The sequence below is a fragment of the Dicentrarchus labrax genome, unplaced genomic scaffold, assembly GCF_905237075.1.
Source record: "Dicentrarchus labrax unplaced genomic scaffold, dlabrax2021, whole genome shotgun sequence".
Classification (NCBI taxonomy): Eukaryota; Metazoa; Chordata; class Actinopteri; family Moronidae; genus Dicentrarchus; species Dicentrarchus labrax.
The window spans coordinates 17833844-17849308 of NW_026136701.1; the positions used below are offsets into that span (position 1 = coordinate 17833844).

A 15465-nucleotide genomic window follows, 5' to 3' on the forward strand; every position below is an offset into this window, starting at 1 on the left:
GAGTTGAACCATAGCTGTGTACAGGCCTGAATCACAGTTCTATCTTTAGGTTTATATTTACTGAACCTATATTATATAAATGGGAAATTTATTTTTATGAATGGCCTTCTTTGTTTGAGCACCTATCCAAAGGTCCATGGATGTATGAACAGTACCAACAAAGAGAAACATGTACTGGAGGGAGCAGAGCTTAGGCTGTTAGACATCATATTATTGGCTCTATTCAAGCTCTGACTTTAAAGACTTATACAAGAAGTTACAAGATTACTAGATTAGATTATTAATTATGATTCAGTTCATAAATACTGGCTCTTCTTTCTCTTTCTCTCCAGTAATATACAGACATCGTAGTGCGTTTAAAACATGTGGATATGCCGATCAAAACATTTAAATCACCAACAGATTTCCACATATTTGATCGTTTTTCTACAAGCTCCTCCCTCCAGTGAATAGAAACTGAAAGTAAACAGCACTGTTGTAGGATATCTGATACACGTCAAGGTAAGACTGTCCCCTTTATTATTTTACTTATTTATTAGAATCGATTTCACTTTTCTCCAAATGAGTGTAATCTGTTGAGTTTGCTGTGCCTCGCTGCTGTAATCTGTTCTCATACTATGAAAACAAGCAGTGTTTACATACTGGTACCGTTTCTTCGGGGTCAAACTGGGACAACAGTCTAACTGGGATAACAATCATGTCTGAATCTTTCTATTTTTTTTACTATGTTGTTCAGTTTTTAACTCGCCAATGTTCCAAAGTATTTCAAAAATAATTATTTCTCAAGAAAACAGGATGAGTGAGGAGTGTCTTTAAAAATAGGTCATATTACTATTAAGTATTGTAGCCTACTTTACTACCTTTCAAGTCGCACTGCTCCAGAGGACAAACAACAGTCAGCAGCTGTGAATAGTATAAAGATCGTGAGCAGGACAACATCGTGGTTTATGGTTATAATACTGTACCTCGGAAAGTGGTAGAAAAAGTAATATTACAGTATAAAAATAGTCTACAAGTAAAAGTCCTGCCTTCAAACATCTTACTAAAGTAAAACAACACAAGTATTGAAATGTATTTAAGCACCAAAGGTGGTGATGATGTCTTATATCACTGGATTATAATTATTAATGGCATTCATTAATTAGAACTTTATGTCCTACTGGGTAGCTTAACCTACAGTAAGACCATCATTTATTAATGCACCACACCAGCGAGCTCTCTTAAGTGACCCAAATCAAACACACCTGTGATGTTCTGTAACAGGTGCATGCTGGGTGTGGTCTCTGTGGCTAATTGCTAAGCTAAGCTGATTGATTGTCTGCTCGGGAACCTGAATCCTCAGTAAGAACTTTCTGCTGTTTTTAACCAAAAAAAAATCTGTATTTTTAAGAAACTTTGTAGAGTTCAGTGTGTCGGAGAGGTTAACTGGTTATATTATAAATATATATATATACTTATATATAAACAGTCAGTGGTTGAAGCTAGAGGAGATTGTGGAGCACTGGAATTGTGCAAACATTCATGTTCCCTTCAGGTTTAATTGTAGTTACTTTACTAATCTCTTAATTTGTTAATCTGGCACCATCATCAGGTTAAACTTTCAATTTGTCCAGTTACTTCAGTTCATGGCTGAAAACAAAACATGTGACTTTTGCCAACATGCTAAACTCAGCTATGCCTGTTTAGCGTCAGCTTGCTCGGTCTGATTGTCATCCAGAGAATGATGGGATGTCTTTATAATCCTGTCTGTGGTTAGGATCATGGATGTGGTTGGTCCTAGATACTGTGTGTCATGATGTATTGGGAGTGATGCGTTAGGCGGCCGCCATATTGGTGCGGTGACGCTAGGCCTCATTTCACAATTAAAATCCACACAACTCCTTTTTGAAGCAATAAGCCGGCTAATGTGTTACAAATGTCAGACAGATAATGTTATTTAACATGAGTGTTTTTGTTTTAAAGCTCTAATCTGCATTTTTATAGACACTAACAACCGTGGTCACGTTTGTTGACCTCTATTGAGGAAGTGGGTCTGATGACTGAAAGTGGAATTTTTGTATTATTATTTGTTGTTCTGGTTTCCTGCCATGGAAAAACATTCCCGGCAGAAACACTGGTAACAGCCAACGAAATAACAAGCAAAAAGAAGACAGAAATGAAACATAACATGTATTCCTAAAAGCTGGAGCTCTGAGGTGGATGGTCAGTCAGAGTACTGGGATCTTATAACTTACTTAACCTCTCTAAAAACAACCACAAGTAGTGCAGTTCATCACTTAAACAGATTTATTTTTTGCATACAGAGCACACAAACCTTAACAAATGTTTTCATTTGACAATAATGGTAACATGCTGGAAAACACACCTCTTGCCATACAACACATCTGTATATTATGCTTCGAATGAGCAATGTTATTGTCTATACAGGATAAAGTTTTACATTTTTGGTATGAAAACCAGCATTTTTAATTTAACCACCCTGCATCATGTATACAGTGGTATAACCCAACACCATCTGTTGCATGGCAAACTATATTAAAATCCCAAATAAGACATGAGTGGGATCTTAACTAGTGCTACCTGCTATAGTAACATTTATAGAAACTGGAACAGACACAGTTGTATCAAGCAGTGATCCAATAATATTTTGAGGCCAAGCTACAACAATTGGGATAATTTCCATCCATCCTGTAGGTTTTTGGGGCTTTATCATGGACAATGTTGTACCTAGAATAGAAATTATGTGAAAATCTTTGTATTCTTTATTATATTCTACAGTATTAACTTCCATTTGTGACAAGTGTGCAAGAAGATTGTGAATAAAGTATCACATTTCTTTGTTTAGATGGGTGCAATATTCAACGTGCTTGAAAGGTTCCGACTGGAATCTTACTACAACCAGTTTTTCCAGTTGGGTGTAAAAGATGAACGAGATTTCCTGGATGGCGTCACAGATGAAGACCTAAACAACATTGGTGAGCCTGAATGCATCATTTACTTGCAATTTCATCAAATGTCAGTGAATAATTGATCAAAACACAAGCCTAATGATGAAGTTAGATGTCCACTGTATTATAAAAATGAAATAATATGGATTTAATTTGTCAAATACCATTTTCATGCCTACGTTTTTACAGGTCTAAGTCATGTGGAGAGGAATCGTTTTTCAGCTATGAAAATCTTCATTCAAAGACTCCGAGCTCCAGAGCGCCACGTTCAAACTGTGACGCCTGTGCAAAAATCATTGGAGTCGTTCCATCTGCAGTACACATACCCGAAATGTCCTCAACCCAAACAAATTAAAGGTAAGAGGAATATAATCCATTTCTGATCCATTAGATTGATTAGGCCAGTCACCAACTTGCTGATAACACAGTGGGTTACAAATAAGACGCAATAATTAAGTTATGTGATCATTGAATAAGCAGACATCGAACAGATTAACAGTGGTTACCTTGAACGTGCAGATATGGATCCAGCACAGAACACAGTTGAGGACCTGATGTTAAGGATCGGCCATCTTGAAAGTGTCGGCAATTCCAGAGGAGTTTGTCTCTACACAATCGATGGGATGCCTCTGACAGACGATCCCTTCTTCAACACATGTGAGCAGACCTGACACCTTTCACAGCGAATGTTGCTGAATGATGTTAAACGTTTATACTTCCAAGATTCTTTTGTTTTGTTGCACAATGCAACAGTACTGAAGCATCCAAAATCTTGAACCAGGACTCTCTTGGATCTTATTGGATACTGCTCTGTCTCGAAGGTGCCCCAACCGTTGATTGCATCCAGTTTTTGTGACAGCTCACAATGAGGTTTAGGTGCATCTCTGAACCACTTGAACAAGAGGATTCGTCTTGAGAAATCATAACAAAAGTCTTGTAGTTTGCATAAAGTCTTACTTGCTTTATTGAGTTGCTGCACTTTGGTTTTACGGCCCACAACGGCTTTAGGTTCAAGCCAGCAGCTGTTTTCAGAGGAAAAGCTGTAAAAATCCCTCACTACACAGCTTAGCACCAAATAGTAGACAGTTAGAGACTAGCTGGCAAACGTGGTGGAGTATTTAGCAGCTAACGAGCCAGATATTTCCCTCAGGAGTTGGTGAAAAACGGAGCTATAAGGAGAGTGAATACTTGCCTCGCCTTCGTCAACTGCTGGATGTTTAAATATGTTTGTTCACCATATCAACTTAAAATGTTGTCTCCTCACATAGGGTCTTTGAATGACAGACATATTCAAAGCGGAGCTGTGATTTATGCCATATTCACACCGAAGGAAAACCTGAAACAGGCTCCTCAGATACCAAAGCGAGAGGCTGGCGAAACCTACGGAGACGATGTGGTTCGATGTCACGTTATGCTTAAGGTACATCTTAACTATAATATTCAAGATAAAACTAATGATACTGTGAGCAACTGATGAATGGATATTATTCTACAAGCTGAATATGTTTAATTTATGGTCTTTTCTTTAAGACAATTGTGTTCAGAAGAAAAGTATCACTGGTGATATTTAGTATTAATACACTGAAATTGTATCCGGTCCAACTACTGTGCTCAAGGCTCTAACATGGCATTGTCTGTTGTTCATTAACCACTTTTTAACATACATTACACACACACACACATATATATATATATATATATATATATATATATATATATATATATATATGTGTGTGTGTGTGTGTGTGTGTGTGTATGTATCTGTTCTTCAAAATTGTTTTCATTTACTTTATTTTATACAGGGAGACTTTGAGGTGACGGTGAACTTGGAAAGTGACACCATGACCAGTCTGAGACTCAAGCTGGCAAATGAAAGTGGAATCCCGGCACATGTCCTTTATTACAAGTAATTCAGAATGATCACACTAAGAATAGATATTATGGCATGGCCCTCTTTGTCAATATGGGCACACTCAGAACTTCTGCTCTCCGTGTTTATTATATTTATAGAGGTAAACACTCTGCCGGCGACACGCTGCAGAGATGTGGAATCTCTGACGGGTCAACGGTTTTCTTCACTTTGTCCACATTTTCTGACGAGACTCCACACAGTGAGACGTTCTTCATTAATGACGTTGTGCCTACAATCCAGCAAACCCAGAAAGGAATCAGCGTCTTCTTGTCTTCACTCTATGCTGTTGTAAGTTTTATTTCTTAATCTTCTTATCTTCTTAATACCCTATTAGTGCCAATAACATTATATATCTATGATGTAATTTTTTATATCCCTGTACATATGCACATTAGTCTGCACACTTTACTGCTTTTTTACACTTCTGGTTAGATGCTTAACTGCATCTCGTTGTCATAGTACTTGTACAATGACAATAAAGTTGAATCTAATCTAAAAGTACTGTGCACTATTTTATGACACCCCCCTCCATCTCATCTGTGTTTCATTATACAACATTATGGCTACAGACACATTGCAGTGTTGATCACTCTTCCATGGAAAGCAGCTAATTACATAAAGTCATTTCATAAAGTCTCACTTTATTTTCAGCCATGCTAACAGCGTGGCTCTCAGTTGGGCATTGTGTTGGTCCATCACTTTGGTTCAGACTGAAATATCTCTACATTGGATGGATTGCCAAGAAGTTTATAAAAACATTCATGTTTCCTTCAGGATGAATGGTGAAAGCTTTAGATCTAGCACCATCATCAGGTCAAACGATTCAATTTGTACTACTGGTTTATGACCAAATACAAGACTAACAACATTCCCATTAGCCTCAGCTGTACTCTGTGTTCAGTGTTGGCAAACTTAAACATGCTGAACTTCATCGTGGTACACATTGTAGACTTTGTCTTGTTTCCTGAACTTACCTTATCTGTTAAGATTGCAAATCTAACAAAAAGGTGTCTTCATTGTAAAGTAATTTTACTTATTCTTCTGCCGTGTGTTTAACCCTGTATTTTATTTTTTTCTTCTAGCGAAGTCATTATAAAAAAGAGAGCCTAAAGAAGCTGATTTCCTACATACGAAAACTGACCGGATGTCACCCTCTCGGCCAAAGTTTGCATCAGTTGCTCTGCAGGAATGAAAAGTTAACCAGAAATCAGAAGGTAAACAATAAGAGCCTCTTTAATGCTGCCTTAATTAACCCTTACATAACAAAAGTAAAGCTGTGAAAACGTGTGAATTAAAAAAATAATACACCAACATTGATGTTTTTTTAAAGTGACATCTATCTAGGAACAATTTTCTGGATATCTTGAGTAACTGGAAACAACTGAGCAACAATACTATAAGCGCACATATTTCTTAATGCACATTATTTTTTAACATTTATTTTTTCTAAATGCCATTTTTCACCACTTTTAGCTTTACAAAAAAAATGTAATCCACCTTCTTTGTATTGGTCACAGCTGTAGATCTCTATAGATAAACGTGAACTGTATTGTTTTGGAAGATGTTTTCCTGCAGTTTGGGTGAACTGAACCTTTACACAGTACAAGGCGCTTTCACATGTACCCATTTCTTCAGATGATGTGTTGTGTTGTAGATTGCAGTTGTTGAAGGCTTGTACATACTCTTCAGAGAGCTTTTGCCCCAACGCGGGACACAACGAGGGGAGAAAGTCATTGAGGACCTGGACGTCTTTGAGAATTCACTGTACTGCTGGGCACATCTCCTATCAGAGGCAGAGGTATGATGATACCAAGGTTTGACTGAATAATAATTTCCGACTGAAGTCCCCAATTGCTTCGTGGAAATTGCCCTTAATTTGAGCTAACAGGTGGTGCATGACTTGAATGCATTAAGGTCAATTGTTATTCAGTGGTTTACTGCTTCTGTTGTGACTTATTTTGACAGAAACAGGGAGCAGATCAAGAGAACTATGCACCAATCACTCTAACGGCTGAAGATGGCAGTCGTTTCTGTGAACCAGTCAGAGTTCCTGGAGTACCTAATGCCTTTGAACGAGCATACGTTCTCCAGAAAATTAAAGGTAAAACTAAAACATTGACTCAGAACTCAGAAGAACCTGAATAGCAGATTCTGAACAGCAGCCCCACAGTTTACAGATCTGTTCCCCCTTTTTACTTTTATTGGTGAGCCGCTAGGTGGTGGCTAGGGTCTAATAATGCTATCGCAGGACATTTTAAGGGCAGTTTTGGCCCTTAGAATAAGAACTACTGACACTTGATGCATAAAACCACCCTCTGCACAGCCATCCTGTTGTATGGAGTCACACTAATTGTGCATCAATAAGTATCCCAACTGTATGGAAATTCAGCATTAGTATTTATAGAAACTCTGTATTTGTTGTATTAGAGAACCGTGCAATACTGTCAGCTTCACTTCATTTTCTATCTTTTTGTTTAGATGGAGAGAAAATTCCAAATTGCACTGAAGCATTTTTGCGGGAAACATCATTACAGAGAGCCAACGACATTGAAAAAATCCTGCTCAGTTTGCCTCCGTTCATCCGAACATATCCTCTTTGGATTCATCATGACAAGAAGACTGGTCAGAAGTATGTATCATTAATTTTTTTGCTTTCCATAAAAGTAAAATGTCAATGTTGTCCATGTAGATACATTTATATCCACTGGTGTCGGCATACTGCGTGAATTCTGCCGTTTGAAGCCTTCCCGTTACCTGGGCATTGGTGAAATTCTCAATAAGGAGATATTTCCTCCTGCAAGAAAGAAAATTCCAAATATAGGAAAGGAAAATTTTGTCCACCACAGATTCCCCATAACCAAAAAGCCAAAGTGTCTTTGGTTGTTGATGTCTTAAAGCACAATTTATGCAACTGTTTCCAAGCAATACTTTTGGTCTTTTCCACCCCTGCCACCACCACATTGAATGGTCAATATATTATCTTGTGATACTTTTGCAGTTTTACTTGTTTTTCAACCTGTACAATTGATATGACAGCTTTCAGATAAAGATGGAGAAGACTTTTGGAAGTATGGTGGAAAATTTAAAATCTCCCTCCAATCAAAACCTCAATGTGACCCCACCTCTACGTTTAAAGGAGCTAGGACAGTGTGGGGCACGCCTTGTTCTACTGAGTGAAGGTACGACATTAAATCACTATCTTTACAACACTCTTGTGCATACACTAACAAATGGCATTGGCGCCTGACAGAGCAAGACACACTGGAGTCTTATGATGCTCATTTAAATGTTTTTTATATAATAAATTCACTGGTGGTGTTGATGCATGCACCCTCCTTACAATTATTGTACTCGAGTTACTTCAGAAAATATCCTTTTTACACACAAAAAATTACACAAAAAATTTGTTTGATAGCTATAGTTACTTTGATTCTATATACAAAATATGTACGACTAAGATGCAGTATTATAGATTAAATATTTTATTTCTAGATTATTTATATTATATAGATTAAAAGCACATCTTCTATTTTATGTCATGCATATCTGTACAGGTGTTTTCAGAGTGACTGATTAGATTAGCTCAGATTGGATTTATGCAAAACTCCTTGCGCTTTATAAAACTTATGATAATTTTCAACAAAGCTACCTCTCAGAGCCTCTGAAGTATGGAAAAGGTTTTTTTTTATATTCTTATTACATAAGATAAAAATAAGATATGGCTCAACTTTAATTACTTTAAAAAAGAAAAACACACATTTCAGGAGCTTGAGGGCTTCATAATTTAACAACCTGAACAGGGACGTTATGCACCTCCATTACTTTTTTACTTTGGATACTTTTAAGTAAATTTCGCTGGTAAAACTAAAGTAGAATTTTGGATGCCATACTTAATCCTAACAGTGTATTTTTACATTGGGGTGTTGCTACATTTAGGAAGCTTTGTAATGTAAAAGTGGGGTTTTTTTCTCTTCATCAGACAACCTTGGTGTGTGTTTGTATAAAGAAAAAGGACTCCCAGATATGATCCAAGTGCTTGATTGTTTGAATGGTAAAACAAAGTCAGTGGATGTAAATCTGTTGGCAGCAAAGTGAGTACCTTTTTATATTGTATCTAGTTTAAGTATAGTATAACTATACATTTGTATAAAATGTAAATACTCAAGTAAATTTGTAATAAAGTATAGTGCTTGAGTGAATGTACTTACATCCCACACCTGCATTTAACACAGGACTGGTGACCATAGAGATGACCAAACATTTGTCACAACAAGGAGTCCAAAAGAAGCTATACTGGTAAAACTTTTTGTCTCGTCTGATCATTTCTTCTGATGAACGTTTTAGTTTTACTTGATTGTTGTAGAGCTGCCTTTGTTACTTTTAAAGCCGCTGTACCTGCAGCAGTTTCTGTAGTACAATGCATCTTAAATAATGAATTGTTTGTCATACATTTCACATCATAAGCACTTAAGGGAATAAAAACCCATTTGAAAATGAATGTAAATAAGTTTCTACTGAATTCGCAGTAGGGCAAACTTAATATAATTAATTTTGACTTCATTTTCATCAGGTGCTGATAGATACAAGCTCATCCATGGAGGAAGAGTGCTACGGAAGTGGTGAAATAAAGAAAATTAATGTGGTGAAAGAGCTCTTTGACAACTTTGCAACAAGGAGCATGGCTTATGATTTCCATCACATCATTGGCCTCGTGAAGTTCGACTCCATGGTGAAAACTCTCCACACATTTACGGAAAATCTGGAAAAGTTCAAGGTAAATCCAGATCCAGATCTTAGGTCCATCCTATCTGTCCTTTTATTTTGGGTGTAATGCAGTAAAACAAAAACCTGAATAGAGATGTAAAGAATTGTTGTTGTTCTTTACATTTATAGGAACACATACGTAACCTTGAGGCAAGTGGATGTACTCTGCTGTATGACGCCCTACGACGCGGGGCATCCGAGTTGGAAAAGGTCAAGGCGAGGTTCCCAGATTGTAGACTTCGCATCATGTGTCTCACTGATGGGAATGATTCTGGGTACATTTATTTCTCTCTAATTGCTACCTAGTTTATACTTTACCTGTTAGTACATACATTACATGTCTTACTGTGAGTAACAATGACTTCAAATTGTTTTTATGTGAGCTGACTTAATAATCTTGTTTCTTTCCATAGATCCTCCATAGAGCCAGTTCCTGTTACAGCCAGACTGCTCAAATCTGACATCATTGTGGATTCAATCCTTCTCGGGAATGTGGAGAACAATATGCTGCATGGAATCAGCAACGCAACAGGTACGGCATATTTGACTGCTTCCTTAAATCCCTGTGATATACTTACTCAATCAAGCTCCATTAAAGAAATGCCGTCAAACAATCTTCAAATTCTCATCTAACTCTTCACTGTAGTCTAATGTTCTTGACTGTTATTTCCCCTTAGCATTATTTTATTTTCACGACAAGGTTGAAGGTATTTGATACCAGATGCCTCAAGGGTGTATCTTTTAATAAAAAGATATTTTAGCTTATTGCCAGGAGTCCTCCTAAATTGCAGTTCCCGGCTGAAAGTCCTAAACTTATAGTAGTAGAGAGTAGTAGTAGATCATGTTGTCTCTCCAAAGCTTGTGGAGAGCACATTTACAGTAGATGTGTGTATCTGTGTTTTACAAGTGACTATAAAGTGAAACTAGCCTTCACTTTACAGTAAACATTTTGTAAGGCAGAATGGGGCCAGACAAAGGTGAAAACCCATACTGTAAATGTCCCAGATAAATAGGTGAGTGTGTGTGTGTGTCTGTGTGTTTGAGTCTGCAGAATTTACATTATATATACCCACTTCCTACTATTACTGCTACTACACCATTGCCCAAGTGACATTATTCAGCAGCCTCAGCCACCAGGGACGGAGAAATTATGAGTTCGACCTGGACTCTTCTTCGCAACAAAAACTGTATCCAGACACAGTTTTTCAGACTCTTGTTAATCTCTCCACTACACATCCACATTGCTTCCAGGTGGTTGCTGTTTCAAACCACAGACAACCAAAGAGGGTCTGAGGCTTTTTGAGATTGAGACCGTTCTGTCTTTGGAGCAGAGGACACTCAAGGAAAAACTGGACCCATCTTCCATCAGTGAGGTTAGTTACTGTAGATCATTCTGTTGGAAGTCAAATGAAATTGAGATGCCACAAATTTGAACATTGTCTTAACATGCAAAATCATTTGTCCTTGTTGTTTTTTTTTTTTTTTTTTAGGATATTTTGTCAAGCATCTTTGCTAGTCAAGGGTATGACGAATACCCAGAGACGTCCCTGCCAAGTCAGATACACAGCAAAGTGACAGTGACAGAGAGGTGAGTGAGAGAAGCAACCGTTCTATAGAGGCTGATAATCAACCTGGTCAAGTGAGGTTGTTAGGACCTTGAGAAACAAATAGATCAATGTACTATTACTACAGTTTGAAAGCATAACCTAATTTTTATTTGAAGGGCTAGATGTAGTCTAGAGCCAAGCTAGCAGCCATGAGACTTTGTGCACATCGGTGCTTTGAACTAAATGCAACAAATGCTAACATGCAAGCAGGTATGTTTACTATCTTCATGAATATAGTTTTATGTTTTGCATTTGCATATTTAGCAGCAAGCACAAAGTGGAGCTGAGGTTGATGGGAAAATCATTAGTTTTTCAGATATTTGGTCACAAACCTAAGTGTTGAAAAGATATCAGTTTTGACCTGATGATGGCTGATGGTAACATTTTGTGGCAATCCATCCAATGGTTGTTGAGATATCTCAGTTTGGAGTAAATAGGGGATCATGCTGTCAGCATTAATAAAACTTAAATCCGCTCTGATTTAATGTTGTAAAACAATTAAAGAGCGAGTTAAAGAGAGAATCATTTTTACTGTATTGTTTGGGAATTTAGCCAAAACATTCACACAAATGTACTATCCAATCTTGACAAACTTTCATTCACTTTTTGATAAGTTAATAACCAACAGGCCTGAGAATAATGTCCTTGGTAAAAAGAGAGGTGGTATAGCCTCTTAGACCTATTTCAAACTGTAAAAATCATATATCTTTGGAGCAAATTTACTTACTACAAGTGTTTGCATTACATTTGAAGCATTATTGATGTTTCTCAATAGAACCCTGAAGAAGAAGATATCGGAGTTAAAAAAGGGCTGGTTTCTGGAGAAGGACAAACGTATCCTTGAGGAGCTCAGGAGCCTACATTGTGACCCGCATCCCTTCTTCAGGGTCTTTCCATCAGAGTCAGACTTTAGTAAGTGGCATGTTCTCTCATTTGGGTCTTTTTCTGTCTGTATGCTTAAAGCCAAACACAGCATGCCTTAATTCATACAGACCTGAAGGCACACAGGCTCCACGGTTTACTTTGCATATCGCAACAACCGTTTCTGTCTCAATAGCGTCGTCTTATTATTTGTTTTAGCTTTTAAAATTGTCTTGATACTCTAAAGTTCCCCACTGGGCAGTGGATACCTTGTGTTTTTAGGTACATTGCTATCATCAGCTGCATGTTGGCCTTCCTTGAAGGTTTCTAAAAGCAACAAGGGTTTAACCTTTCTTCTATACAGCGTTCTGGAAGATTCTCATGGAGGGTCCTCCTGACACACCGTATGAGAAAGGAGTGTTTGAGCTGTACTGCCAGTTTGGTCCCGACTACCCAGTGAAGCCTCCACTCGTCCGCTTTGTCACACAAGTATCCTGCCAAAATACAAACAACTGAAAAGTTATGTGTTTATTTTTTTTTGCATGATATGTAGAGACCCACATGCTGTGATTGCAAAAGTATCGTTCATGACTATTAAAGTAATGTTATCTGTTAGCAATGTACACGTTGTCCTTAACACGATGACAGGTGTACCACTGCAATGTCAACAGTGTGGGTCGCATCTGCCACAACATATTTGACCGCAACTACAACGCTCACATCACAATGAGAGAGATCCTAGAAGCTGTGTATGGACTGCTCATCATCCCTGAGCCTGAGGATCCACTGGACAGGTGAGACACACACACACACACACACACACACACACACACACACACACACACACACACTGTGGTATGGTATGGATATGTCTTAAGCAGAGTTCAGTCAGTTCTGTTGGAGGAATGGAGGAAATCTGTAGCATCTCTGAACTCGTGATTCTGTTTCGAGGCTGATTTATTTGATCGAAGGGACTTTTTAAGAAGTTCGCCGTGGATGAGATTTTTTTTTTTTTTACTATCTTGGAAGAATAAGGCTATTTTGACAACAAAAACTGTCCAGTTAATACTAAACAATACATTTACCCAGAAGGTTGGACACAGTCACAGTCTCACCTGTACAATAAAATGGAATTCAATACAGCAGCTCTTTAGAAAAAGTACTGACCCAATCTCAGAAAACCCTGAACATTATAATGGCAGAGAGGTGATGACATTACATAAACTTGTTGAAAAATGTGACATATTTGACTTGCATATTATCTTTTTTTTCCTTTTTGAAGCATTTTGGCCGAAGAATTCCTGACGAGCCGTGAGACGTATGAGAGAGAAGCAGAGAAACATACAGAGGAAACAGCAGGAAACTCACTGGATGACATGGAGAAAGTAAATACTGAACACATCTGTGGTGGATATTACCTTTTTCTTCTATTGCATGAACATTATGTTTCATAATGTTTATTGTCTTTGTTTTAAAGAAATTGGTGGATCCTGTGCCACAATTCGTACCCCAACATCTGATCTGTCCGCTTACGAAGAAGATGTTTATTGATCCTGTGAAAACCATATACGGCACCGTGTATGAACGCAAGGCCATTGAGGAACACCTGAAACAGTGAGTTCATTTACTACTGTTGACAATAGAGTGAGTTCCTGGTAATAGTTATTTAAGTGACATATGAACACATCTTTTAATAACTTTTGAGCACACCACAAAGTGAAAAGACATCTTCATTTTGTACTTGTAGTTCTTAGTAAACACAGGCAGGTTAATGTCTGGACACAATATGGGGGGTATGAAACAGCTTTCACCTCATTAAAAAAAAACAAACATTGGCAGCATTCCCATGTATTTCCCCAGTTGATCTTACGCTCTTTTGCAGACACGAGTACGAGCCGTTGGCTGGCCCAGGACACGAGCTTGAAATGGGTGACATCACGGCAGACCAGGACATGAAGAAAATGGTGATGGATCATCGTTCTCGTCAAATTAAGTGAATCAGAGCAGAAACATTTTGAAGTTGAGGAAAGTTAGCTACACCTCAGTACTTTCATGCAAATTCATCTCTCTGAAGAGACGTTCGATAATTGTTTGATAAGCTTGTTCATACTACAAGTTTAGATTTAATGTTTCATAACGTACATTTCAAAGTTTCTTTTCATAATCATATTACACATATTATTCCCAACAATCATTCATACATTTATTTAATACATTTACTTTTTATTGGGTATAATGAATCAAAGTTTATTGCATTTCTCTTACTCATAAGTGTAACAATAAAGGATGAAGAAAAGAGGGATTGAGTGATGGATGCAGCTTTACTTCTTCATTTTCAACGATGTTGAAACATCTTTTCTTCAAGTCATCCAGTTAAATCTGATGTATTGTGATGATCTAGTTGTTTTTATGCGGTCATGCCATAGCCTGATGTTTCTAAATAAATAAAGTAACTACTATCTTTCACTTTGAAGTTGAAGAATAGTTTTTGTCAACTTTTGAATAGTTTTTTTTATCTTTTTAAGAGTAATTAACACTTTTACATACAATATCCAGTTGAAATATTCATGGAACAGAGTTTAAGTTTATGAACATGCAAATTGAATTTGGGTGGATAGCCTTATGTGACAATAAAGGATATTGCAAAACCGGTGTGTCTTGGCTTATTATCAACATTGTTGAAGATAAAAACATAAAAAAGGTAAAAGGCTTTAAGGTTTATATTAATTTGTTTACATTTTTTTAAAATTGCCTCTATGACTAACATTGTTATACCATTAGATTATTACTACTCATGCATTTGTGTGTGAGCAACATTTTACTGTTGTAGTTGTTGAGGTGCAGTTTTTCTATAGTACTGAAACTAATGATTATTCCATTGTGGATTATTTTCTCAATTTATTGGTTGGTTTGTAAAATTTAAGAAAATAATTAGAAACGCAATCACCAGAGCCCAAAGTGACACTTTGACTATGCTTTTTTCCCAAACAATAGAATAAAAATTGTTAGAATTATTAAATAATTATTTTATTATTGTTACTATTAAAATTAAAGCCACAAATCTTCATTAATATTTGAGTAAATGTATTTTCCATCTTCAGTAGATACTGTAGGCTACAGCTTTCACCAACGTGTATTTAGTTATTGATCATCATTATTGATATTGTTAAAGTATTACCTCAGTGCCAGGGGACCAATCACCGCAGCCCATTCTGCCCTACGTCACATCCGTACTTCCCGATGCATCAGCGGAGCACGCGCTGGAGAGGGATGGATAGAAAGGAAATAATCACTCTTGTTTTCAAACTAAATTTCCTTGAATTCGAAAAATGTGTATTTAATACATTATAGGCCAATACACGACATTAAAACT

General features: G+C 37.1%; 1 protein-coding gene across 2 annotated transcripts; it reads left to right on the top strand.

Annotated features, from left to right (window-relative positions):
- The first annotated feature begins 378 nt into the window (after positions 1–378).
- LOC127364035 (uncharacterized) lies at positions 379–14742 on the top strand. 2 transcript variants are annotated; one of them, XM_051401128.1, is made up of 25 exons: positions 379–501; positions 2846–2975; positions 3138–3305; positions 3468–3605; positions 4217–4368; positions 4751–4854; positions 4959–5148; positions 5943–6074; positions 6515–6658; positions 6826–6961; positions 7339–7489; positions 7897–8039; positions 8840–8951; positions 9093–9156; positions 9431–9634; positions 9754–9899; positions 10038–10156; positions 10876–10997; positions 11115–11212; positions 12007–12143; positions 12457–12581; positions 12741–12886; positions 13375–13477; positions 13570–13706; positions 13975–14742. In XM_051401128.1, the coding sequence occupies exons 2-25, from the start codon at positions 2846–2848 to the stop codon at positions 14087–14089; spliced, it is 3216 nt and encodes a 1071-aa protein (XP_051257088.1). In that variant the 5' UTR covers positions 379–501; the 3' UTR covers positions 14090–14742. The 2 variants fall into 2 exon arrangements, with proteins under 2 accessions (XP_051257088.1, XP_051257097.1); XM_051401137.1 differs by lacking the exon at positions 379–501 and adding an exon at positions 1263–1341.
- The last annotated feature ends 723 nt before the right edge of the window (positions 14743–15465 follow it).

What these genes read in the sequence shown, in the direction of transcription:
- LOC127364035 (XM_051401128.1), top strand. Translation starts at nt 2,846, where the DNA reads ATGGGTGCAATATTCAACGTGCTTGAAAGGTTCCGACTGGAATCTTAC. An exon ending in CGATCCCTTCTTCAACACAT is followed by an intron (nt 3,606 to 4,216) that starts GTGAGCAGACCT and finishes CTCCTCACATAG; the next exon opens with GGTCTTTGAATGACAGACAT. An exon ending in TCGTCCGCTTTGTCACACAA is followed by an intron (nt 12,582 to 12,740) that starts GTATCCTGCCAA and finishes ACACGATGACAG; the next exon opens with GTGTACCACTGCAATGTCAA.